Raw genomic sequence first — 27,463 nt, 5'->3', positions numbered from 1 at the left:
CGTCGTGAATACATTAGGTCCCTGTCTGATCATTGAAATGCTGAGCAGCTATTTAAATTCGGTCTCCCACATAGGGTGTAGAATATGTCTCTGTCAATGTGACACCTGATTCAAAATAATGATGTAAAATCTTTAAAGAGGTGCGTGTGTCAAGTGGTATGCATGGCCCAATGCATGTGGCAGGGCCATTTGGTTTGATTCATGTGCTGTCAGTAAATCTGTGAGGCAAGAACCAGGACCAGAAACCTCACATAAAGCATCTCTATAGGAACATAGATCTCTTTCACAGCCTGCAACTTCTCATTGGCTGTTGTTGTTTTAGCACATCTACATGTTTATTGATCACCTGATATGCTGAAATGTTGGGGGTAATGGTGAACACTGGCTCATATGACTTGGTAAATATGTCCATCATCTCTGTCTCTATCTGATCTCCAGCAGTGAAAGGTCCTCATATTGCAACTATGTGTGGACGGAGCAGGACGGCCTTTCTGTGTCTGTGGGCTTGCTTGCTTGTCACCAACAGCGTACTTGGTGGGAAAAGGTAAGAACAAACTTTAACTTATATATGCATATGTAGCGGTGTAATACACTGGCTTAATGGACAATTCAAAATGGGGTATGCAACCCACAAATATCATTCACACTGTTCATATTAATTGGTTTTAATATACTGTATATTTAAGATGTAAATGCTGCACTTTGTTTGTATGCTGATATTTTTGTCGCTCTAAATATTGCTTCTATGAACATAGGAACACAGTAGTTGCCCATGGTAACAAGACCACAATGCATTGGGTAAAATATTGAATGCAGTCAAGTTAAAAGGGATAATTAGCATAAAATGTTGGCCTCACTTGCCATTTGGTCAACTGGCTAGTAAATATGTCAGTAAATCAGTCAGCCAGCCAAGGGGGAAACCAATTGTACACCTGCTGAGCTGATATTCTGTCTTCCTTCCTATTGCTTGGTTTATTGGGTTACACTCTCACAGAGCATATCCACTGTGGTCGTAACTGGGGCATCCCCACAGGACACCTCCATGCTTATAATTGCGTGGAGGTAATAAGATGTGCAACACTGAGAGAGGATATAAGGAGCCAAAATAGCCACTGTCCATGTTACCATAATGATGCACTTTTTTTGGCACACTAGCCTTAAGGGACAATGCCAAATTTACATTTTTAGCTCCCAGACCTGGGCTGTTTTGAGTAGATAGTGTATGTTGTACCATGATATTTGGCACAGATGTGTGCACATGTGATTTTGACAGTGGCTGCCAGGATAGTGGGGTCGATGTACAGACACACTACTCAATGTCAACACTGAGGTGTTGGATGTCACCTAACCAGAAGCGGGCAATCAGGGAGAGGAAGGAAGAGAATGATTTTATAAGAGATGACAGCAATAAGACCCACTCACTGACTGCAACTCCATCAATTCCCGCATGATGGAAAACACTAGGCAGCCAATCATGTGTAGCACATCTCAAAACATCATAATCCAACTCCACTTCTTGGATTACTGTGGATAACACTGCTATTGAATCCTACTGCAGACCAATTAAACAATTACAAAAAACAACATCAATATTATAATCTGTCAGATGTTGCAACTGCATGAGATCATGTGCACTCTCGTCCCATTGTGGATCTTCTTGGGAATCCTGTAGAGACTGAAGGGATCGGCCTTTTCTGCATGGTTGAATAATTCATTAGAACTGTCATAGGCAGTTGACTTGAACAGTGATGTGTTGAGATGGTCCAGCTTGCTTCTCTTTCAGTGACAACACAGCTGCACCACAAAAAACATATACATCCAATATATAGAACATGTTTCAGCTTACATGCCCTGAGCATATGCAGAACACAGATGGAATGTGTCTTATTTTAAATATATGATGCACTGCAGCGATGACTTGCACAGTGATTTGATCTAACTGATTAATCACAGTCATAGCTTGGGTTTGAGATGTACTGACTAGCAAATGGAGGGTCTGATTTACTGGGTTTGATGTGCTGTACATTGAGCACATTAGAGAGAGTCTAAAAGTACTGATGAGTTTACTGATGAACTGTCACTGCAAACTGCAACGTAATTATCACCCGAAGATTTATTGTATAATCCAGTCTCCTTTTTGAAGTCAAATACAGAATAGCACACACACACACAGACACAAGCATACACACCTCTGGGGATTCCAACAAGACACGGTAATCAGGAAGACCTAGCACTCTGCTACAGTATGTTGCCAACGAAAGAAATTGCCTTATAATTAGATATCCGAGTATGACGAGAGGGAGAGAGAGACATACAGTAAAATGGTGAAAGAGAGAGAGAGGGACATCGGCAGAGTGAGTGTGAACGGCACTGTTGCTGTTCAGATGACCTGTAGATGGGGATGGTGTACAATGTTTTATGAGGAAGTGGCCCCTGGCTGATAAACATGTGTATTCTTCTACATCACCTTTTCTCCCCTCTCCATTTTCTTTTCTTTTCCTTGACATACTACCCAAACCCCCCCCCCCCTCCACCCATGTCTCCCGTACGGACTGTAAAAATGTCTGTGCTAAAAATATATATGTGCCATATTGTTCCATTCTTTCTTACGGTGTGAAAATGTAATTCTGCTACTAGGCTGAAATGACTAAATGTGCTTGTCAGTATCTTGGATCAAGCCAAAATAAAGCAGACTACATCATTCAAGGTCATAAAATGTGACCTTCACACTTTCACTGACTACTAATGACTTGTATGGCATATTTTCCCCTGTATTTTGCCAAAATTATGTATATTTTGATTATTGGTGAACTTGAAAGAGCTTGTTGGTTTTCTATGTTGGTGGAGGATATAACAAGAGGACTGTAACCCTCAGGGTATACCAGAAACTGTTTCGTCTTTGGTAAATCTGAAATGCCTAAATACATGTGGGAAGTACTAATATTAAGGAAGGGAAGGTTTTATTTTAGCCTCAGTTAAAGCCCCATGGAAGTCATTTTTGCTTATACATAAATTGGCTTCTAGGACCAGAACAAAACATAGTAATTATTATATTGAATTTTAGTATTTACTTCCAACAGTGACACAAAACAAAATTGCTATCACAGTTAATACAGTTTAATGAAAGCCTTTGGTTTTCAGAGTTGTTGGGTTTTTTTTGGCAGATAGAAGGATGCTCACAATTTAAGGGAAAATAGTGGCACAGAGATGCACATTAACCCTTTTATACAAATCCATGTGTGACACGGATGGAGCATTTAGAAAGTGTAATATTTAGCAGCTCACATTCAATCTGCCTCAGTACCACAGCTTTTAATATGAACTGTGTCTCTAAAACTCAACTCCCCAGTTTCACTCAGCAGTATCCTCACCTTTTCCCAACCTTGTTCTTCCGCCTTTTATCTCCCCCTGCTCCTTCTCCATTATCTCCATCTCTTTTTTTCTCTTTTCCTCTTGGTGGTTTTCTAACAAGTTTCTTCAGTTGACACTCTCCACCCTGCCATTTCTACTACTTTTCTTTCCCTCCCATTGCATATCTCTGCTAACTAATCATGATGACCTCTCCCTCTCCTTGGAGCTGTTCAGCTAGAATAGCTTGTTTCCAAACATGTGCTGTTTATTTAGCATGCAATCAAACCAGTATGGTTTGCTATTGGCATAAAAAGAGGGATAGGGTGATTGCATAGCAGATACACTGCATTGTTGGAGACCTGCATCTGATTATTATCAGCACAAACACACATACAAACATATGGATGAATGTGTACACAGGCTTGAATATGTGCACAGACCCTGAGCCTACAGTACATATATGTATTGATTCAGGTATGCAAATACACACATGTACACACACTCTCTAAACATCCCTGTCACAACCTGCCTTTATGATACACAGTGTAATTAGAGGCTGTATTCCTGATTATGAGTGTGCTGAAATATTTATGCGCGGAGATGCTACAACTGTGCGCTTAAAATTACTGATTGCGAGTGTTTTCGGCATTGCTCTAAGCTTTTTGTTTCATGTTGTTCAAAGAGCACATTCAGCAAGGCCTTTGTGGTCTAAAAGACCATATTAAGGTATAAATAATGTATTATGATTTCTCTATTCTCTCTCTGAGATTGTGCCTACATGTGGGTGTGTGTGCACATCCATATGTGTGCTCTCCATGCCCAGTTTTTCATCCTGCTGATGAAACTAATTTTAACACTTGCAAGCCCGCCTTTATTATTACACATACCAAGATGATACAGGATAACTTGGCTTTGTAGGATATCTTCCTTTCCAGCCCACCTCTGGACAATCACTTGCTTTTTCATCTCATATCAATATGATCTAAAACTTCATGGTCACACACTGTGAATTGTAAATTGGCAACAACAGTGAAATGTGTCAGCGTCTTACAGGATTTGACAGCATTTTCTTCTTCTTTTTGCATTCTATGCTCACAATGTACTTCAACAGAGCTGTCTTGCTAACTACAGAGCAGAGATCCTCTTTTTTGTCTTTGATATATGATTCATATTCAGAGTTTGTTCTTTCTCTTTTGGCAGTTTTGACTGTGGTTTTGGATTCTAGCTGTGACTTTAAATCTTTTTCTTTGCTTTGCCAGCGCTGGGACGAACGGCATGACAGATGAACAGAAAGATAACACTACAGTGTTCACGAAGATCTTAGACAGTCTTCTGGATGGCTATGACAATCGTCTCAGGCCAGGACTGGGAGGTCAGTAAAATCAAGCCATTGAATGTATTTTGTTCCTTGTGGTGAATCACTGACATTTTGCTAATATGCTAATATCACCTTGATGACTCCTACAAATAGCTTACTATGCACATGACCACACAGTATAATATCCACACAACCAGATCTTATGCCAGTGAGTTTGCTTTCAATGTCTGATTTTTTGTGTGACTGTTACAAAAAAAATGGAGACTCATTCTTTACCTGCTGCTTTTGTGAAACAGTGATTTGTCATAAAGCCAGCACTTGTACTATAACACAGCGGATGTCATTTTATTGTGTGGGTTCCTATTAACTCTATTGTCAGCTGTCCATTGTTAGAGAGAGAAACAAAATGGTAGAGAGAGTGAGATACAAATCCAGAAATGGAGAATCAGATAAATAGATCAAGAGAAAGAAACAGAGAGTAAACGAGAAAAGAGGGAAAAAATAACGTGCACATTGGTGTGTGAAGGACACTGAGGATCAAGCTCTGTGATGCAGCAGGCATCAAACAGACAGGCGAATAAAACCGTGGCGTGCTTCAAGTTTAGCAGCCGAGGGGAAGAAATTATGGATTATGATGGGTATCATTCATAAATCATGCTGTCATATTTAAGTTTCTGAATCAGAAAGATTGAACCCTCAATCACACACACACACACACACACACACACACACACACACACACACACACACACACACACACACACACACACACACACACACACACACACACACACACACACACACACACACACACACACACACATATCGCCTCAGCCACCCCTTCCAAATGAATCCCCAGTGTACCCATTTTGGCTGTCAGTATTATGGGACAAGAGTGGCATATTTCCAGTAAAACAGCAATGTGCGAATTTATTAAGAGATTGAACCACTGTCCGGGTAATGGAGCTGACACTGAGACCAATACCAACAGAAATGGTTATTAACATCCAAAATGGGCATTTTTATGGTGCTTTTTTTTTTTTTAAACGTTGTGTATGTGTGTGGTTGTGCCTAAGTGTTAAAAATACTGTTGAATAGATTGAATGGATTGAAGGCTTTAGCCAGGTGGTCTTGTATTAACAGGTAGTTAGGGGATAATGAATGCCACTGATAGTCGCTCTCTCTGGCAATTTCCTGCTTCAACAGAGCGTGTAACTGAAGTCAAGACTGACATTTTCGTGACTAGTATTGGGCCAGTTTCGGACCATGACATGGTAAGACTCTTTTTCCTTCTGTAAATGTCACTAGTTTCCCCCGTATGCCTGCTCCACCACCATCATCCCTGTTTACTAACTTCTCTAGACACAGTGATCTCTAAGCTGTAAAATATCTATTAATTTGATGATTCATTCCATTAATTCCTGATGTGTTAATAAAACTGTCAACTGTGATATGTACTTTTGGTGCAGGGTTTCTAATCCCTCTCTTCATAAATGCCATCCTTGTAAATACGATTGCATGTGACATTTATGTTAATGCTGATATATGTCATGAACTCTGACCCCAACCACAAGCTATTGTGATTTGTCTGAGATTGTTAAAGATAGATAGCTAAGATCGTTTAGCTTGTAGAGGGAGTATTAATTTTTCAGAACAATCTTGTTTCTGAAGTGTTTTTACTGAAATCTGCAGCTCAGGAATAACATTGGACTGGTGTACAAATAAAGCTTTATAGAAGTTATTTTTACACCAGATTAAGGCGCTGATCTGTCCCTCCCTCCTCAAATGTAATTACATATAAAAAAAAATATAGCTACAAACATGTTATGAGTTGTGCTTGAGAAGGTCAAGCTGTTGTCAAATTCCGTTTAAACTCTTGATAAGATGACAGAGAGCAGGTGGGGGGGAAATGGTAGCATCAAAGCAACATTTAAATATCTAATTCAAATGCAACATCAAAATACAAACCCTCATTTTTATGATTATATTTTTTATGAGGATTTCTATTATTTCTAGTCTACTTCAATATAATATATATATTTTTTTTAAATCAGTGGGATGTTCAAACACGAGCATCTGATCTTTGCCCCGTGCACTGGAAGCCAATTAGTTTCGTCCAAATGTCTCACTGCCTCTCCTTTACCACTTGAAAAAAATGACTCCTGTTATATGCACGTGAAGTGTGTGTATTCTATTTGACATAATCTCTGTTAATTGCACTTGCTGACGTGCAGGCCAGGAGTATTTTGCTTCTGTGTTAAGGCCAGAAGGAAGAGCCGAAGAACATTGTCTCCATCTCCGGCCTTTCCCTATCCTCCTCTATTACCTTGAATCTCTGTTTCAACTCATGCTAATTATCTTACGCGGTCTGAGTGGAAAGAGGGATGGGGGAACAAAAAAACAGGCTGCACTGTAATTTTTACAGGCTCCCTTTTACTCTGCAGCGTAGTCATGTGGAACCATTAAAATCTGCTTTCAGCTATAGTCATTAGCTGCCTTCAAAATGAAATGTCCTCCTAATTTTGTGTCCAACTCTTCCTTTTTGTGCCCAGCGTAATTTAGATTACTGAGCAAAGACATTTCCCCAAAGATAAATTCTAACAATGATCTTTTTTTGGCACTTACCTAACAATACAAATGTCCAGATACTAAATTTTGCTCAGTTTTTACTTGGCACATAAAAACTGAGCAAACCATAATCATATGAGTAATAAAATGGAAGCAAAATGGAAAGGCAACCAAACATATTTCTATGTTAAATACAAAACAATAGTTGTACTATAATGGAGTCATTTAGAAGAGATACTAGGCAGAAAACTATGAACCTCCATCGACTGGATCCTTCTTTGTTACCTAAAGCCTTTAACATGATGAGACAGTTACCAGCAGGGAAACTAGGCCAAGGCTGCCATATGAAAGTCAAAGTGACACGAGGAAAAGAAGGGGAAAGTGAGAACATAAAAAGGGTAAAGAGAAAAAAAGGTTGCATTACTCAGCATCTTCCCCAAGGTTTAAAGAAAACAGCTACAGGTTAGAGGTCTAGCTTTGTTTAACCATTTTCTCTACTCGTCACCATCTACTTGTAGGAGTACACCATTGATGTCTTCTTCAGACAGAGCTGGAAGGATGAAAGATTAAAATTCAAAGGCCCTATGGCCGTGCTGCGTCTCAACAACCTGATGGCCAGCAAGATCTGGACCCCCGATACATTCTTCCACAATGGCAAGAAGTCAGTGGCCCACAACATGACCATGCCGAACAAGCTTCTGAGAATTACAGAGGAAGGCACACTGCTATACACCATGAGGTAAGCTGACATGTTTTACTATACCAGATCAATAAAGTACTTTAGGGAGAGTCAGAGACTATAAGTTATATGAGCTTGGAGGAGAAGCAGGGACATTGTGTCATTTTGCTACCAGTGTACATTCAATTTGCTGAAGAGGAAGAAGAGTTAGGGCATATTAGATATTTTCTATCTGTATTGAAGAAGGGGGATTGATGTAATGTAATTAAAAAACTGTGAAGGAATTATACAAACAATATACGTTTTCAGTTATTTCAGCTTAAAGGTAAAGGGTAGCTTTATTCTATATTTTTCTTGTTAAGTGTGTGTCTACCAGTGCTTTCCAACTTCTCAGTACTCTGTGGCACCTCAACCATTTGTTCCCATTGAAGACACAAATCTTTAAAAATAGGTCACAAATGTATAGTTTCTTTTTTAAGTCTCAGTAGATTTTTAACACACGTGGGAACGTTTTCAGCAAACATTACTCAAATGTAAGTTAATGCATTTCTTGTGGAATATTTTCAGCTGTGGATTAATACACATTAACTGTGGCACAGAAAATAGAATGAATCCACTATTGGTTTTGTGGTTATTTCATGGAATTTGTTCTCAATAAGAATAACACAGATAATATGAGAAACTTTGCTGAGGAGCCTTGCATGTTACTGAATGCACATAATACTCCACTTCATAGTGTTCTGTATATGATTTGTTTCATAAAAAGATGATATACTACAGCACTAAATTTCTATTTTTATTTGATTGGTTTATATGTTCTTTAGATATTATGATCAGCCATGTGTGCCACATAGATTTTCACTACAATATGTCATTTTTTCATTGTAGTGTTCACCAGAAAAAATAAAATTGTTTTATGCTGTCATGATTTATCACTGTGGGGATCCTACCTGACAGTGGCAAGCAAGAAGATAAGGTGTACGACTAGCTGAGCTGAGCTTGTAATCGCATGTAGCACGTTAGTACCCTTCAGCAGCAGATGGGTAAATAAAACCTTTTAAGACAGTATAAACCTTCATGCAGACCACAGAGCAGTGCTAATGTGAGATATCTAAGGCAAGGATTGTAAAACATTTGTTTTAGCATGTTTACTACAGTAGCAGGGGGAGGGTGTAGAGGCGGAGCCCATATTGCTGTCACAGATGAGCGAGATGAGGGATGGATGGGAGATTAGTGTGTCACGGGTGGCCTGACGTGCTGTTTTTCACCAAGCTGTCAGAAAATAGAAACCCACAGCTCAGGGAACTGGAGCGTTTCTGTTGGTTTGGGGGAAAGTAGCAGCAGTTCGACAGTGTTTGGCGCTGAGAGACTGGAAATAAATAGCACACCACATGTTCCTGTTGCCTCACTGTACTTAATTGTCATTATTGTGCCTTAATTCTCCCTGTCTCCTTTGTAACTACTCCACCAGCACTGTCACCATGCTTTCCTTCTTCTCCCAAATGCTGTGTCCTCTTTATTTTCCTTGCTGCCAGTTTTTCTAATTCTCTGTCCATGTCTGTGTGAATCTCTCTAGGCTTACTGTAAGAGCAGAATGTCCCATGCACCTTGAAGACTTCCCTATGGATGCCCATGCTTGTCCGCTTAAGTTTGGCAGCTGTAAGTTTGCTCTGTACTCGCACATAATCTCACATATGTGCACATAAATGTGCATGGACACACCATCCAGACGCACACACACATACACTTCTCTGACACACTGTCACTACCTAATCCAAATGGAAGCACGACCCCGGCACTAGTCACTGATAAGGGATGACATAGTGGTAACAGCTGTTCTCCCAGAGGAACTGTCCGCCAATGCCCCTCTGGTCTCCCCATTCAACCCTGCCAGGCACTGCAAGACCCTGCAAGACCCTGGCAGGCGTGCAACGTGGAGACCTGTGTTATCCAAAGCAGCACTCTCTGTAATATTTCCAGAGCATCACACCAGCTGCTCACCGCTGACAGCTACTCTTACCCTGCATCATCCTTGAGAAGGCATAACAAGAGATAGAATGATGGAGGTCTGAGACAAGAATAGAAAATGAGAGAAGAACTAGAGGGGAGGAAAAAAATGGGAAAAGAGAAAGTGAGAAAACAAGAGCAAAAATACAAGAAGACAGAAAAAGAGCAGAGTGCCACACTGTCTCTGTGCCATTCTTCAGACAGCTGCACAGCGTGAGTGAGAGGACCAAGCCTCAACCCCCTTTAAATTGAACTCACTCCCTAAATATTTCAGTGATGAGCTCTCTTCCTTATGCTGCAGTCTGCAGTCGAGCCATCTCTGCAGTGGTCGAGCCACACTGCATTTTTGACAGGTTTGGTGGCCAGAGGGAAGAAAAGACTGACTTAGCTGTTTTAAGGTCATGTTGTCCTGTTGGGATGTTGTTTGTTTGTTTCCTTATAAGTCGAGGAATGACATGACGTGGCATGACAAGATGTGACATGGCAGGGCATTACATCTCATGAAAAAATGAGAGCATTTTTGAGAAGAGGCAACAAAATATAAGACAGTTTGAGCTTGGATAATAGACAAAAGATTTGATGAAACAGTGAAGATGAGGTTAGCAGAGACTAACAAGGTGAAATTTTATGAATGTTTAAATAGCAAATGAGACAAGACAAGCAGAACTGTGATGTGAGCCAACTAAACAAGATGAGAGAAGACAAGATGAGACAAAATTAGATGAGGTGAAGAAGATTTTAGTGGGGGACCTCGTTTTAGCTTTGTCTTTTTTTTTTCTTCTTTCACCTGGCATTCCTAGCAGCTCCAAAAATACAACCCGCAAGGCAACACGTGACGGCAGACAACCAGCAGAAAAATAACTTCTAACCTTTCACTTCGTTTTGTCCTTGTCAGATGCCTACACTCGAGCAGAAGTAGTGTATGTGTGGACCAGAGGGGCTGCCCAATCTGTAGTGGTGGCAGAGGATGGGTCCAGGTTAAACCAGTACGATCTGATGGGGCAGAGTGTGGATTCTGGTGTGGTGCAGTCCAGCACAGGTAGGTTTCAGTTTGGGCATGTTGTGCTCTTAATTATACTGCTAGTTGCAAAATAAATAAATGAAATGATAAAGGGAATATCTGCATTTTGAAATCATTCATTTGTCACCTAATTAATCACTCACTTTCACAAAAACAAAAACAGAAACAAAAAAACATCAATCTCTATCTTTCTTCACTGTACAAATGGTGGTCTGAATTGTCAAGAACTGAATCAATTTGACAGCTGCATCACTTCAACTGCATCTTTGGTGGCATCGTCGCTTTACAAATGACAGGCCATGTCCTAGATTCATAATTTCCCTACTGGCCATTACATCTTTTTTCCACCTCTCCCTTTTGGTCCATTGATACTGGCAAAAATTAGTGACAGCATAAAATGGGTGACCTGTTTGCAGTAACACTGGCTGCAGGCAGAAAGTAATGCTAAAGACAGCCCTAACTGCCAATTCACACTTTGTTGTATTGGCAAAATGCTCCCAAGTGACTACAACTACCAAGCTTGTTTCAATAAGCTATGTTTGACACATTCAAATCTATTTCATTATTATTCTATATGATCTGCTCGCTTATTTATTTAGAAAACCTCAAAATTGAGCAATTATTACAACAAGATTAGGTCCCAGTGCTGGTCCAAAGGCTGCTACCTCTGACTGTGACTGTTGAGTTCCGTCTGTGACTGGCTCTGAATGCACTTATGAGATCAAATGAATCATGCCTGGGTATTGAGTTTGCTGACAAAAGACACCCATAACTGTGCCAATAAATGTCAACTACAATAAAACTGAAGGCCAAAACACAACAAATCCAAACACACACATATAACTTTAGACTATAGGGACAGTTACAATAGATGACCTTAACTTATATTTCTCAAGTATATTTAAAAAGTTTGATTTTACCTGAGTTCTTAACGTCCTTTGTCTACTGTCAACTGTAGGAGAGTATGTTGTGATGACAACCCACTTCCTCCTGAAGAGGAAAATCGGTTACTTTGTGATCCAGACGTACCTACCCTGCATCATGACAGTCATCCTCTCCCAGGTGTCTTTCTGGCTCAACAGAGAGTCCGTCCCTGCCAGGACTGTGTTTGGTGAGTCATCTGCTCTCTTCTCTTCTAAACATCTGTGGGTAGAGAAATGAGCCCATCACCATAAGGTCTCAAATCTGTTCTTGGAAAATCATTGTGACAGATACGATGATGACACATTTGACCCTTACTTAAAGTATAGTGCCTTTGAGCAAGGTACTAAAAAAACTTGGCGGTTAAAAAAAAACAAGCTGGTATAATATAATGAAAAAAGGCCCTGACACACAACACAATATCATAGTTATGTCAAAATATGACATTTTATAGTCATTTAACTACACAATGTCTGTTCCATATTTTAAAATCATATAATTATACAGTGCCCTAACTATTGAAGATTTGGACTTATTATGCTGATGTTTATCTTGATACATAAGTAAGTAATATAAACAATTATGTTGAAATCCTTATTATGTAATACCATAGATGTAGATAACATAATAATGGGGTGGCATTACACTATGCAGCAATTTATTATATCATGAATTTTAAAAATGAAATACTTCTATCATTTGGCTTTAGAATCAATACAAGCAACTGTAAGACACACAGTTGAGCCACATATAGCTGCAGCAGCAGTCAATGACCTTTGGGTGCCGCTTTATTTCTTTCCAACGAGATTATAAAAATGGTGGATGTCTCATTAAATTGCATCTAAGGGAGCTAAGGTGTGCAGACCTTCATCTTTCTTTTTTACATTGGGTCTTTGGTCCAGCACCTGTTTGAGGTTTATTGGGTGTGCACATCTACTACAGTTTTTAATTTCTACCAAGACTGAAAACATGTTTGATGACTTTCAGATTAACAATCAAAGTAAAGTGAGTGTGATGGCTAGCCTATTTGCTTTACTTCACTAGAGACAGATCCTCGGACAGAAATCCAAAGCAGATGTGTATGTGGACAAAACACATTCATTATAAGGAATAGTTCAACATTCTGGGCAATATTTTCTGCTGAAAGTAAAAAAAAAAAAACAACCTTAACACCTCTAAATCTCACTAATCAACACGTATCTAATGTTTTAAATATATACACAAACAGAAATGTAAAAATGACCAGTTGTAGTTCTACATGGTGTAACTATTCCATGTTCAAACAGTGGATGGGTCCATTAACTTGCGAAAGTCTCTGCTGGTTGCCTGGCAACCTCATGGTGACGACAGAGTGATATCGATCTTTTCATCAAACTCCCGGCAATAAAGCTATAAGCATATTTCCCAAAATGTCGAACCATTCCTTTGAAGGATATTAAATGTTTAAAGAGTGATGAGCTCTTGCACATTATATCCAAAATACATTGTACAATATTTCTATTCTGTTCTGTTCTGCTGTGATCTATTCTGCACCAATGTGGTGAACAAGAGCTTTAATCAGCTGTGGCTGGCTGCAGTAGAATTTCAAGCACAAGGCTCAGTGTGAATTTAGATTTATGTGCTCTGAATCTGTGTCTTCAAGTGTACGTGTGTGTTTGTACCTGCCCGTGTTTGTGTGTGTGCTCACACACTTCCTGTGTGTATTATATGCATGTGTCTAGGCATGTGTATGTGTGTACGTGTGTGTGTATCTGGTGTGTATCTGTCTGTCTGTCACACTAAGGTCTTACATAATGCTGCCCAAAAGGAAAGCTCTTGCTTGTCTGCAGCATGCTCTGTATCAGCAAAGCACAGCAGCAGGCAGAATGTCCTTGAGTTACCTCACCCTACACTCTTTCTTCTTCTTTTTATTCTTCTTCTCTCTCTCGCTCTCTCCTTTCTCTCTCTCTTCTCATGGATGTCAGTGTCTCCTCTGGCCCATTACTTAAAGAGCTTTCACAGAAACATTATACAGGCACCAGATTTTGCAGCTCTGCAGTCTCTAGCAGGTTTTTCTACCATTCCTGCAATGTTTTGGTATATGTTTGTATGTGTGCACAATATTGCGTGTTGGGTGTGTGTGTGTGTGTGTGTGTGTGTGTATGAGTACCACAGCTAGCTACCTGCGGTGCTTGTCATGTGTCGAGGGGAAATGAGGATGGCCTAGATTAGATTCAAACAACTATCTAGGGCATGTGCGTCCCCCATGCTATCATTGCGGGTTCTGCTTCATGAGATTATATGCATGCAGCGTATGGATACATGAACGCACGCACACACACACACACACACACACACACACACACACACACACACACACACACACACACACACACACACACACACACACACACACACATTGAGAGAGCGTGAGCAAGAGAGAGAGAGAGAGCACACGCACGCAAGAGTTCAATAAACACATATACATGCTTTGAAGTCAAGCAACACAACGCTGCAGTATGGGTAGGTCATTCGAGTAATTAATATGCATCATCTGAGATAGCAGATGGATGAGCCTTTTCTTCAGAGAGGAGGTTACACTGTCAATATCACTATAAATGAAACATTAAGAAGACATAGCAGACAATCATGATATTTCATTGCCATCTAAATCCTTTGGCTATCATCTAAGTCAAAGATTTATGTAGTATGCCAAACCATTGTACATGTGTCTAGTGCTGTTAGGATGAAAGAGTACACTAACCCATCATGTCACAGGTTCTTATATTGCTTGTATTACTGTATATATTTATTTTAATGAATATATGCAAAAGGTAACCTTAACAATAAGCTAGCTGGGGATAATGCATTTAAACTCTGTAATAATGCATTGCATGTTAATGTTACACAAAGGTTAATGTCTAGTAATGTCCCAGTGCATGTAATGTTCACTGTGTGCAGGACAAAATGTGTCTCAACACTTGGTTCCATTTTTTGTTGTCGTGACTTATATTGTTATTTATTGTTGTTATTATTTTGAGAGCTGAACTTAGAAATGGTGCTTCATACATTTAATGAATATGACGTGAGACAGACAGATGTCAAGAGTGTTGAAACAGGCAGCTGAAGGCTGAGAATTCCGATAAACACTTGATGTATCTCAGGTCCATATGAGACGTACTTGCAATTTTACATGCCAGTATCGTGTCTGAATAAAGGCCTGGCTCACTTTTACATAAATGTCACGACAGCAATCTTACGAGGTCAAGCTAGTAACATTGCACTGAATGCAGTCACATTATAGTAAAGCTACACCAGCATAAAGTTAAGTACACAAAGAGATATTACTGTACATTCACATCTTATTTTGACTTATTAAGAGTAATTAATGTATCAGTTAATTATCATCTCTTAGGTATATGGACAATAAACTTGGTTTAACCACGCTCAACCACACAACCAAATGGATAATCAGACCAGCCTTTTGTTATATTTTATTTTCATTTACTGCCAAATTTCTCAGATGAACAAATGATTATTGAGCAAAATGTTTTACATACAACATCTGGGAAAATAGGAATGAATGAGAGTCCCAGCTTCATGTCTTGCCATTATCTCCCTGTGAACATCATAAAGTAAGCTGCAGAATTATCTAATAAATGATTAATTTGATTAAAAAAATTATTCAGGGTGCGACTCAGGGACGACCATCACTCATGCCCAGAGTGGTCACTGATTAAGATTTTAAAGAAAAAATATTTTATTTTGTACCACCATTCCCTCTCACTCACCAGGTACCAAATATCATGCAAGCTTTGTCTGCTTTTGTAGATGTCCTGTCATGTCTGACTAAAGCCGTAAGGCACATTTATGTGAAAGACATCTATGTCTGAATTACAAAAAAGCCATTACTTAAACTGATACACAGATGAAGCCAGTAATGTTACATATTCCTTTACTGGAAAGGGATCCACAAGTACAAAATCCCCCAAATCACTCAAATAAAGTACAATGTCTGTACTCAATTATTTACTAATTATTAATATTTACTGTGGGAGGAATGACTAAACTGCACAAATACAGTAATTCCTCCCGATTCACAGCTTGGTTTCCCTTTGTTTTCATTTTAGAAGAGAACACCATGTATCACACACAGATGCCAACAAACAACTATTGTTAAACTATATTTGCTCTCTTATTACTACAGATGTGATCAGGTTTGTTTCCAACACAGATGTCCAAAGCAGACACATAAACCCCATTAACTTGAGCAAATGCAGCATTGTTTAAATTACATTATGTGACTATGAAGCACAGCCTCTGCACTAAATATGTTCCTAAAGCCTGCCCTGTAGATGAATAGGCAATTTAAAATCACAGCAGTGGGTAGAGTTATCTTATTTGTCACTGTGGCGATTAAGAGGCTGATTAGTTTATAGCCAGTTTGGTGTAGTGGAAAACTGCTGGCAATTTATTTGCAGTTCAAATGAAAACCAAAAGGAAACAGACACTGATGGTGCTGATATGGTACTCTCCCTTACTCCCCCCTCTCCCAACCCCCAACAACCCCCAACAACGCCCCCCTCTCTCTCTAAGCTGTCAGGGACAGCAGTGCTCAGAAGATTAGCTCCCTTGCTTCTCTTTAAGAGCGATTGGCTGGATTTATTGGTTTTCCCAAGATGCTGTGAAATGTATCTGTTCATTGAGCAATAACACCTAGTGTGTATGTGCGTGTGTAGTTTGGTTGTGTATGTACACAAGTGTGAGCGTGCATATGTCATTATATGTGTTTCTTCGCTATATGTGCACATGTTGGTAGTGTACCATGGGTGCTCATACATTCATGATTACCAGCTGACAACATCATGTGTGTGTCTCCCAGCTGTGGTGGTGGCACAGTCATTTAACTCACCAGCCAGTCAATATGTCATTTTCATTTTCATTTATGTAAATCAGAGGTGACGTAAAGATGCTGGAGGTGATATGTCTCTGAGTCAGGCCCCCTCCTGAGGCTTCAGTTATTGATAAGGCATGAATAAATAAGTAGCCGCTGCACATGGAGATGTTGATTGACATCCAACAAAGACAGGTTCACTCCTGGGACTTGTTTAGGGAATATGAGAAGCTGTTTGACAAGCCCTGACACAACAGTCATGCTCATTCATCAATGGTATTTACAACATACACAAGACTGGTACACTTATTAATTCATTAACAAAATATCCAACTGATTATCTATCTCAAATAAACTACAACTAAATTGATCTGTGATATACCTGAAGGTTACTACTGTACATCTTCTAATAATACATATATTACCTTTTTTTCCATAAGTTGTATTATGGGAATATGTTTTTGTTTTTTTAATGAAAATGACATCCAAATTGTATTTATTATAAACATAACGTCATCTGTTTCCCCAACAATAGTAATTACAGCCAAACATATGTACGGTATCTATGATTAGGTTTAGGTAACTCAAAGCCTGGTTGATGTTAAAAAAATGGAGAGAAACAGTAGAAGCATGTCAGACTGCCTTGATTGAAAAAACATTGCCAGTGAACACAGACCAGAAACATCTTTGAATTTTTGCTGCTAATGTGTGATAAGTATTGTCTCTACTTGTCCTTCCTCAGGTGTAGTTGTGCATTCTGATGGAGAGTTTGTGAAAATAGCTAATAAACAACTTAACTGCATAGCCCTCTTTTGCCTAGATATACCATATGAGTCCCATTTAAAGGACTCTGTATGCTTTGAGTGAGCAGGCGTCCCACTTAACTATGTCCTTTTGACCTCATCTCACTTTTGGTTGTCATGTTTGATTGGTGGCATACTCAGTCAAAACACTGTCAGAGGCTAATTTCTACCCAGAACCAGCAAGCATGAGAGTGGAGAGAGAGAGAGAACAGCCATTGTTTATGAAGGCTCACTCTCTTCCACAGAGATTTCTCTGGGGCTTGGCGGTGATCCAATGGCTGAGCAGTACGTTTTACTCACCGGCCTGAGAATGGTCAGATTAGCTGAAGCCTGTCATTCAAGTGTTGCCAATCAAGTGGAGAAGTTGGAACTACCAGACAGTAACAGAGCAAATAAATGCCACAACGATTAAGCTAAAACTGAAAAAAGATTATTTCTAATCTGACACCTCTGTGGAGAAACAAGGAAATTAAACAAGACAAACTGTCAAACAGCAGAGAGAAGATGGAGTAAGAATAAATTAATGGCCAATTTCAAATTTTCCGTCAACAGCTGACATTTCTAATAAGGCAATTACACATGCATGACAACCTAAATAACCCCAAAATCCTCTTTTTAACCATCAACCATTTAATTAACCTTTTTTTATTAAGTCTAGGAGTATGTCTATCAACTCCAAATGTGAGGAATCTGCAGTCTACTTAAAAAGATTTTTTTTTTAAATAAAAAAAATGATAAAATCGGATTGAATGCTTGGCAAATAAAAAAAGTTATTTCTCAATTAAAGCCACCAACAACCTGCTTTTTAGGTTGCTTCGATTATGCGGCATGCGTGGTAATCACTCGGCTACTATATCGCTCCGGTACTATTTTTAATTGGTTAAAATCTTATCTAACTAACAGAGAACTTTTTCTAGGCATGGATGAATGTTCATGTAAAACCTTTACAATACATTGCAATTTTATTTGAGGTCTTTTTAACCTTTACATGCTGCCACTTTCATCAGGCTTTCATCAGGCTGTTGATGGCACACAGCTGTACATTGCCGTCTCTCCTGATGAGTCAGAACCAATAAATGCCCTTCTTGAATGTTTTTTAGATATCAAGTAATAAATGGGAGATAATTTTCTATCGCTGTACCAGCTCAACCATTTTTGTTACTGAAGCTCTGAGAGTCAAACTCAGTGCAACATTGCAAACACTGGCATTAAACCCCTGTCGACAAATAAAAAACCTAGTAGGTATCTTTGATCCATATCTAAGATTTGGGCCTCATATTAGCAACATCATTAGGAAAACATTTAATCATCTGAAGAACACTGCAAGAGAGTGTGGCCATTTCTCTCTAAAGCCAACACAGAGACCCTAATGCATGCTTTTAATACCTGCGGGATTGACTGTTGTAATGTAATCTAATTTCTGGTCTCCCTAAAAATAATATAGCTCAATTACCATTACTTCAAAACTCAGCTGCCCATGTGTTGACTAGAATCAGAAAGATAGCACACATTACACTAATTTTAAAGTCTCTGCAATTGCTACCTCTTTACTTCAGAAGTGATTTTAAGATCATTTTATTGGTTTATAAAACTCTTAATGGTCTTGGTCCTATCTTATTTAGTCAATTTGCTTTAATCCTAGGAACCCTCTAGAACCCTCAGGTCTTATGATACTTGCCTTTTAATTATCCCTAAAGTCAGAATAAAAACCTACAGTGAGGCATCCTTTTATTACTATGGTCCACATCCATGGAACAGCCATCCTGAAATCCTGAGTGCTTATACTCAAGACCTACCTTTTTAGTCTGGCTTTTAATTTAACTCTATTTATTTGTTTATTTGTTTGTAGTTTTGTCTGTTTAACTTATGGGTATATCCATTTATTTATTTTCTGATTTCCTTGTAATACCCTACCTTTTATTTCTGGTTTTACTCACTTCAATACATCTCTATTTTAGTATTGTATTATTTGTTTCTCACCTCACTTTTCTATTATTACCTATAGTTTGCTATTTTTTATTTTTATATATTTCTAATCCTGCCTTTGGTTTTTCCTCACTGCAAATTGATGAGATGTATGATAGTGTTTCCTTAGTTCATGTTTGTATTAAGTGCTGTTATTAATGGGTGCTTTATTATTACAAAGTCATTCATTGCTTTGTGTGTGGATGAAAAGGTTTCATTTTGTGAAGCACTTTGTGTGACACTGTGAGACGTGTTTTTATGAAAAGTGCTATATAATTAAGTCTGATTGAATGACTGAACTAAATAAATAATAAAAATAAGAAGCAAATAATTTGCACCTTATGCGAAAAAAAAAAATTGACCTTAAGGGACAAACAAAGTTGAGTTTAAAGAGACAATACATTTTTTGTCATGCAGCTTCTTACAAACTGTCAAGCTCTAAAAATCTATCGGACAGATTAGACTGAGATCAGAATTTTATAAGCTTTACCTTTACCGATTAAATAGTAGACTTTATCTTCTCCATATTTTTCAGAAATGCACTTTTGGATTGCTTGCCTACATATAGTCAAGCCTTTTCATGCCTGAGTCAGCAGTGATAGCTCTTCCACCTTGAAATAGTGAGCTTCACCTTGGCATTCATCACCTTAAATCTCTAATTTAGTTTTCCCCAATTTGCTTTCTTGCGCCATCTTTCTCTATATCTTGACATTTTTTTTCTACATTTCTACATTGCCCTGTTCCCTGCGTGTTTGTATGTGTGTGTGTGTGTGTGTGTGTGTGTGTGTGTGTGTGTGTGTGTGTGTGTGTGTGTGTGTGTGTGTGTGTGTGGGTGTGTGTGCACATGCACGCGCAAACAGAAGCAAAAACCTTATTAGAAGATCATATAAATCAAGTGTCAGTGCTTGTGCACAATGAGCTAAATTGAGTGGAAGGGACTCTCACGAATTGAGTTACACCACTATTAATCCAGTTAGAACTTTCCAGATCAGTGACTTTGTTCATTAACAGCCTTCAAAGCCTCAAGTCTATTAGTTACAACATGTCAAATGGAGTCATTTAAAACCAGCTCTGGAGTCATGTTCTAATGAATCAACTTGCTAGTGTTCTAAATGATTCCTATGTAGGGCTTTCACTAAACAGAATCATGCTACAGTATGCATTCCTGTTAATGCAGTCACACACACACCTTTATACATGCAGATAGTCATTAACAAAGACACACATGCAACCCCCAAACAGATTAGTGCAACAAAGCAATACTTTATCATAGTACCATTCATGCATTGTTCCAATTTTTAAAACCAACTGCTCTCTCTCTCTTTTTTTTTTTTAATTTTAATTTTCTGTTGTGGTAGTAAGACGTTGGAGGAGTTGGAAGACTTGTTTCCATGACAACAGAGCTAGTCAAATACAGTAAAGTATATATGATTCCAAGCATTTGTGCGCTTTTGTGAGGACTTATGTAATACCCAGTGGTGCTATCTTCATCCTCCCCCTCAAAAGTAACTGATTTACTGGCAACAAACTACCTGACAGATTGACAAGACTCTGTTCCCACCCACTGTTTCATCCACCATCCCTTACCTGCCTTCATCCCTTCCTACCACTGTACCCCAATTATCTCCAAGTATGCATATAGGCCATCCTTCTCCAAATAATGTATTTTGAATATGTAGTTGTTAGTCACAGCCACAACTGTCCCTTTGACTACCTATTCATCTTCTTTCCCTCCATCTCGAGAGAAGGATTAAAGGTGCCACTCTTTTGTGCTCCAGCTCCAGCTGTGGGCATCCACATGATTGTTGGGTAATTCACTTTGCACTGGCTGTTCTCCAGTGAAGAATGTTCTGGCAACTCAAGAGCAGGGACACCTTGGTGTTAGAGTCACACACCACTGGGAGACTCAACACACTGTTCTTAATGTGTTATAGTTTTTTAATTGTGACAACAAACTGGTGTTTCTTGTCAAATTATCAATTTGCGATGCACTGTATGTGTTCATTCTACAACTTACATTTGCATGCAACTACTGCAGAATTAAACTAGTGCAGGTGACCTGACCGCATTTATTCCAGTGCAGGAAGTAGTGCAGTGTTTTTATAGAATAGTGAAATGTTGCAGGAAGGATACCTGAAGTCTTTTGACTATTGATTTTTGATTGTTCGTCCTTTTAGCATCCCCTTTCTTTTTTTATGATAGTGTGTCCCTAACCTTAACTAAGTGCTTATAATTGCTTAAACATCAATACCTTAATTATGCTGAGATTGCCTTGAGTAGATACTGTAGGGAAAACAAAGGATCACAACAATAGCAAATTCACATATTGGAACCTTTTCTGACTTTATCGTTCAGATATTTGCTCATGTTAGGTCTAGCACCATATCCGTGTTTATGAAATGTGGTAGGTGGACATTTGCACCAACTTTCAACATGCACATTTTGTGGACTTGCAGTATATATTCCTCCAAAACATTTAACGTCTAATATAAATTTGCTGTGTATGTACAGAATTGAGTTGGAAGGGAAACCTGGTATAAAAAACGTGACTAAGCATCATTTCTCCTCCTGCCTTGCATTCCCATAACCATGTATCCACAAAGCATTCAATGCCCTACTTAGCAGTGGATGCAGTACAGAACATGGTCATGTGTGAATCCTTATAATACACTTAGGTGGCACTCATATGGTACATCTCAGTGTCTGTATTTAACTGTACCTTTATCTGTTTTATGTCTTTTGTGTGGATGGAGCTGTGACTTTTGTCAGAATGAAAGTGAATATTGCTACTTTCATTTGAAGCTTTATTTGTGTTTTTTGTTTTTTCAAATTGCCAAATGCAATCATAATACATTTGACAATGAGGCAGGTGTTACTGTTGATGTTTCCAATTAAACAAATTATCTGGAACATTTGATGAAAGAACATGCAATGAAGGCTTCAGAAACACATTTTAACAATAGATTACAGCAAAATAAATAACATTGACCCACTTATTTGTTATTCTCTTTTGAGTCATAATGAACACAAGAAATGTATGACCACATACCCTGTGTACCTACGATGCAGATTCAGTAAATCCATCAGAGGTGTCTTGTTCAGTTATGGCTAATGACCAATCATTCATTCGGCTCTGACTAATGAGAACATAATAATCATCCTTTATGCTTCATGTCACAGCACCAAGTCAGCTATGCCAAAAGCATGCGAAAAGCAAGTGGGAGGATGAGAGATCCATGATTCATCACTTAGCACTTCATCAGAATTGAGGAGGAAGAAGACGACAAATACACAATTCTCAGGGGAAACAGTAACATTGCAGGACACATGTAATACTGCAGTACCGGCTGACAAAATAACAGGAAAACCATACAATACAATGCAATCCAATCCAAATACTACATGTATGAAGGCTACTGTATATACTAGCCATGTTACCCACTGTCTGCCCCACATGACCTTGTTTTATCAAATTTTAATCAAAAGTTTTGCTTTGACTTTCTTTCGGATTAGTTTGAGAGTTGGTTTGTGACATTAAACGATAGTTTTACATCCCTGTTGTGGCCAAATGTTATAGTGAAAAATTCCATATCTTAAAGTTCAGAGGTTAGAACAGCATAAAAGAAGAATTTCCGAAAAGTCAATACAGAAAAGAAAATTTAAAATAAATCTTTAAGATGATTTGAAGAGATGGATTAGAACATATAATGTGGATCTTTTAAACGTGTGTGTGCGTGTGTGTGTGTGTGTGTGTGTGTGTGTGTGTCTGTATCCTTTGTGTGCACGTATGTGTTTGTACATAAACATGTCTCTCTACATACAGCATGTGTGTGGGAGGGTCTTCACTGCATCTTTTATAATTCCTGTACAAGCCAGCTGTTCTACAGCTCCCCATGATAGCCTAGGTTGAATTGGAGGATTGTTTGCTGCTTGGGCTGATGTTATTTGGTGTGTAAACATCTGCAGTAGCCTGTACTGTGATGAGCAGTGCATCATTAGATATGCCTTGACCCAGTTCTTCTAGTTCTCTGTGCAGATTCTCATCTGAGCTCTCAGTGACTGATTCTACTGTTTAGCTATTTCATTGTCCAAGGATGACGTGCTTAATATGAGACACATTTGTTTTCCATTGTTAATATCATTGTATTATTGCTATATTACTGCTTTTGTGTATAGGTCAAATTTAGGGAGAAAACCTAGTTTGCCTGCATGATATTAGTCAGGAGCAGTATCCCCAAGGTCAACTACATCTTCCAGCTGCATCTGTGGAAATCTCTACCTTTCTGCGTCTATTAAAAGAACAAGCTGCAAGGCTGTATCAGCTGCTCAGATAGATTAATGTGAAGGAACGGCTTGTTCATAAAAATAAAAAAAAAACTTTCCAGGTTGTGTTGTCATATGATGGCACCTTAAGATTGCTACAGATTAGCTAATATAGTCCATATAGAGAATGCATTGATTTTTGCAAGGTGTTAGATTACATGAGCAAGTTGTGCCACAACATATAACATTTTCTGATTTATGAAAATCATGGAGGTAATTTTCTAGTTGCTAGATGTTTTTTTGTTTATTTTATAGAGTGTTTCTTTCCTCTTACTTGATATAATTCATAATATCAAAATCAACAACAAATGATTAATGATATAGCAACTGAGTAATCTTAAATTTGATAATATTTCACATGTTGATTTTGTCTGTCTGTTTCCCTGCAGGAGTGACTACTGTCCTGACCATGACCACACTCAGTATCAGCGCTAGGAACTCTCTCCCTAAAGTGGCCTACGCCACTGCTATGGACTGGTTCATTGCCGTCTGCTATGCCTTTGTCTTCTCAGCCCTCATTGAGTTTGCCACAGTCAACTACTTCACCAAGAGGGGATATGCCTGGGATGGAAAAAGTGTGGTGCCAGAGAAGGTATTTGAAGCCCTTCTTAAATTAGTTATGCTCATAAGGAGTTGCTGCGCTGATAGAGCAGTAGAGAAAATAGACATAAGCTTTGATGGAATACAGTTTGCAAGGTGATGATGGGGCAGATGACTGCATAAATTATCCCCATTTCTTCAGTTTCATGTTTTAAAGAATCATTCATTTTTGCACAAGGGTAGTTAGCACTGTTGAGGGAGCAGGACGAGGCAGGGAACATTTAGTTGTTGTTGCCAGCTCATCACATAGAAAATTCAATTTGTGTAACATGACATGAACATTAATAGTTTAGTGTTCTTCTTGTGCTTTCCGCTCCACTTGTCTCTATGTTGCAGTTTGCAGCGTGGTACTCAAGAGCTATCTCCAGCTGTTTTTGAAATAAACAGCTGGAAATTAACAAAAGAGATACGAACATTACTTCTTTTGTTAGTTTTATAATTTAATACTTCTATTTTCAAATGTGTAGCTGTCAGAAATTTATATTTTTCAACCTAATATTCTTAATTTTACTGAATATTCACAAGGCAGTCACATTCACATCAGCAACCATTCAAAATATATAAAATGCATTTTTAAACAAGAATTGTTTACTGCAATGAATATTACAGCCCAAGCAATGACGGCGTCTATAACCTGAACACATTATCCTTCTTTACTTTTCCAAACAAACAAAAACAGCAAAAGAAGAAGAAGGAATCACTCCTGAAGAAGAACAACACTACAGCCTACCCAGCTGCCACTGCTACAGCCTTTGCCCCCAATATTGCCAGGGACCCTGGATTGGCCACTATTGCCAAAAGCGCCCCACCACCCCCAACTGAGCCCAAGGAGGAGCCAAAGCCCAAACCTCCAGAGGCCAAGAAGACCTTTAACAGTGTGAGCAAGATAGACAGGATTGCCAGAATAGCCTTCCCTCTGCTCTTTGGAACCTTTAACTTGGTCTACTGGGCAACCTACTTGAATAAGAAGCCCAAATTGCAGGGGGTCACTCCACACTAATCCATGTTTCATTCCTTTTAAATTATATCTGTAATTGTTTGTTTTTCTTTTCTTATTCCTCCAAAAAAAAAAAAAAAAAAAAAAAAAAAAAAAGTGTTTATGTTCAGACAAACATGGTGTCCATGCTGGTTTGAATTCCCTGTTGTTGCATTGCTTCTATGTTTACCTACATTTTGAAGATTTTGAAAAAACAAAATAGTGAAAAAAAGAATGATACAGATTTTTGAAAGGGTGTTCAGGTCTGGGAGGATGCTACAAAGAAAATGCTACTATAAATACAGTATATAGCCAAGAGAATGCTATTCTACAACTGCACATAGCCCACACTTGTTAGGGGCTTTTGTTTCTATGTTTGTTTTCTTATTTTCTTTTTTTTTCTTCCTATTTTATTTAAACATGAAATCACAGACATGGTTTAAAAAAGGCACTTGTGTATATGCATGGGCAGGGCATCCTATTATTTGTGTTTATTTATTCAAACTACCGATCAACATTGACTGATGGCTTATTTATTTGATATCAGCAGTGAAATGCTACACTCAGTCAAAATATCTTCCATTCTCTGTAGATGTTTTACCAGATTAATTATGTCATTCTTCAAAATATGTTAGGGTTTCTGCAATAGCAATAAAACATGTCTCAGTGGACACACCATTTATTTAGTGATCAAAAAGAATACAAAAAATTCAGTCATCTCTGTGCTCAACATTGAAAAATAATATTAATTTCCTTTCACTGCATTGTAAATATTATCAAGTGTTAGAGATGTCAATATTATGTTTAAGCTTTGCAAAGTGTAACTAAAGGGTATGTTTATTGAATACATGGAAACGTATTTTTTTTAATTTAATTTATTTTTGTTTCTGTTTATGATACTTTCTACAAAAAAAAAAAAAAAGAGTATATACTGGTATAATTCACGCTTAAGTGACTGTTTCTTGCCAAGTTAGCGTTCCATTTGAAGCTGCTTTCACACTGAAGTAAAATATTATTCAACTGTGTGTTTGTGTACACACTGATGACAACAACAGCAACAACAACATCAACATCAACGGTGTAAACTGATATCGGATAGTTATGAGTAAGAATGTAAAAAAAATCATCAAATTGAATCCTGGATTACATTTTACATTTAGAATTAAACACTCATAATTTACCTTTGTTTGTTTGTTTTTTTATTTTTGTTATCATTATTATTATTATTATTTATGGCAGGGCCTCATCTGCCAAAGCGCCATTTATAGCAAAGTAAAGTTAGCATCACCTAAAGAAGGATGGGGCACATTGAGAAGGAGGAGAAGTGCCTTTTTCATTTGCAGAGTTGGAGCTGTGATGGCTACTACTTTGTTGATTGATGGCGCGTCTGTATTTTCCATCCCACTGTGTCCCCTAACCCTTTTTGCCATAGTCCCCTTCAGTTGAAAATTTAGACATAACACTCAGAAAGTACCAGCTACACTGCCTTCAGTATCACATGCCCGTTTGGACTCATTTGTTGCTGCTTGTTGGTGAGCAACAGCGAGAGACAGGGACAGAGACAGAACGAGACAAAAGAGAAAGGAGACGTTGAGATGAAGTGGCACTGTAATCTTACTTTAGCCGGCGCTGTGTTTCGCACAGAGGACATGTCTTGTAGTTCTACGATAGTGATGAAGATGAATATATTTTTGTAGCATGATGTCAATCCCTCTTCCGAGAAAAACCAACAGAAACTAACGCAAATGTGAAAAGAATGCTTTTGTTTCTGTCTTGACCATTGCTTGCTCTTTTTTTTTGTTTTTTTGTTTGTTTGTTTTTCCAAACTTCTAAAAACACACACTTTAGGGGAAATGCTTCTTCTCTGATGTGGCACGTTACGGTTTCTGAACAGTCCATTTTAAATTATGTTAATGTAGCAATATTAATTAGCAAGGGCTTTTCTTAGGACCTGAACATGACACTCAGTCTGGGGGTGATTTCCATTGTAGCTTTACATTGACCCCTCCTACTTGTAGTTTCATCTGTATGCTGTACACGTAATTCTAGGAATTATTT

At 38.4% G+C, this 27,463-nt stretch overlaps 1 protein-coding gene across 1 annotated transcript; it reads left to right on the top strand.

Moving 5' to 3' along the window:
• The first annotated feature begins 464 nt into the window (after positions 1-464).
• On the top strand, positions 465-25,429 carry gabra1 (gamma-aminobutyric acid type A receptor subunit alpha1). Its single transcript, XM_062432690.1, has 9 exons — positions 465-544; positions 4,611-4,723; positions 5,876-5,943; positions 7,756-7,976; positions 9,493-9,575; positions 10,819-10,962; positions 11,903-12,055; positions 24,219-24,421; positions 25,109-25,429. The coding sequence occupies exons 1-9, from the start codon at positions 465-467 to the stop codon at positions 25,427-25,429; spliced, it is 1,386 nt and encodes a 461-aa protein (XP_062288674.1).
• Positions 25,430-27,463: the final 2,034 nt, after the last annotated feature.

The sequence above is a fragment of the Scomber scombrus genome, chromosome 14 (genome assembly GCF_963691925.1).
Source record: "Scomber scombrus chromosome 14, fScoSco1.1, whole genome shotgun sequence".
In the NCBI taxonomy this organism is placed as follows: Eukaryota; Metazoa; Chordata; class Actinopteri; order Scombriformes; family Scombridae; genus Scomber; species Scomber scombrus.
The sequence above is the reverse complement of the archived record's forward strand: the minus strand, read 5'-3'. Positions and strand labels throughout refer to the sequence as shown.

What these genes read in the sequence shown, in the direction of transcription:
- gabra1 (XM_062432690.1), top strand. Translation starts at nt 465, where the DNA reads ATGTGTGGACGGAGCAGGACGGCCTTTCTGTGTCTGTGGGCTTGCTTG. An exon ending in CCCTGCCAGGACTGTGTTTG is followed by an intron (nt 12,056 to 24,218) that starts GTGAGTCATCTG and finishes GTTTCCCTGCAG; the next exon opens with GAGTGACTACTGTCCTGACC. An exon ending in AAAGTGTGGTGCCAGAGAAG is followed by an intron (nt 24,422 to 25,108) that starts GTATTTGAAGCC and finishes AAACAAAAACAG; the next exon opens with CAAAAGAAGAAGAAGGAATC.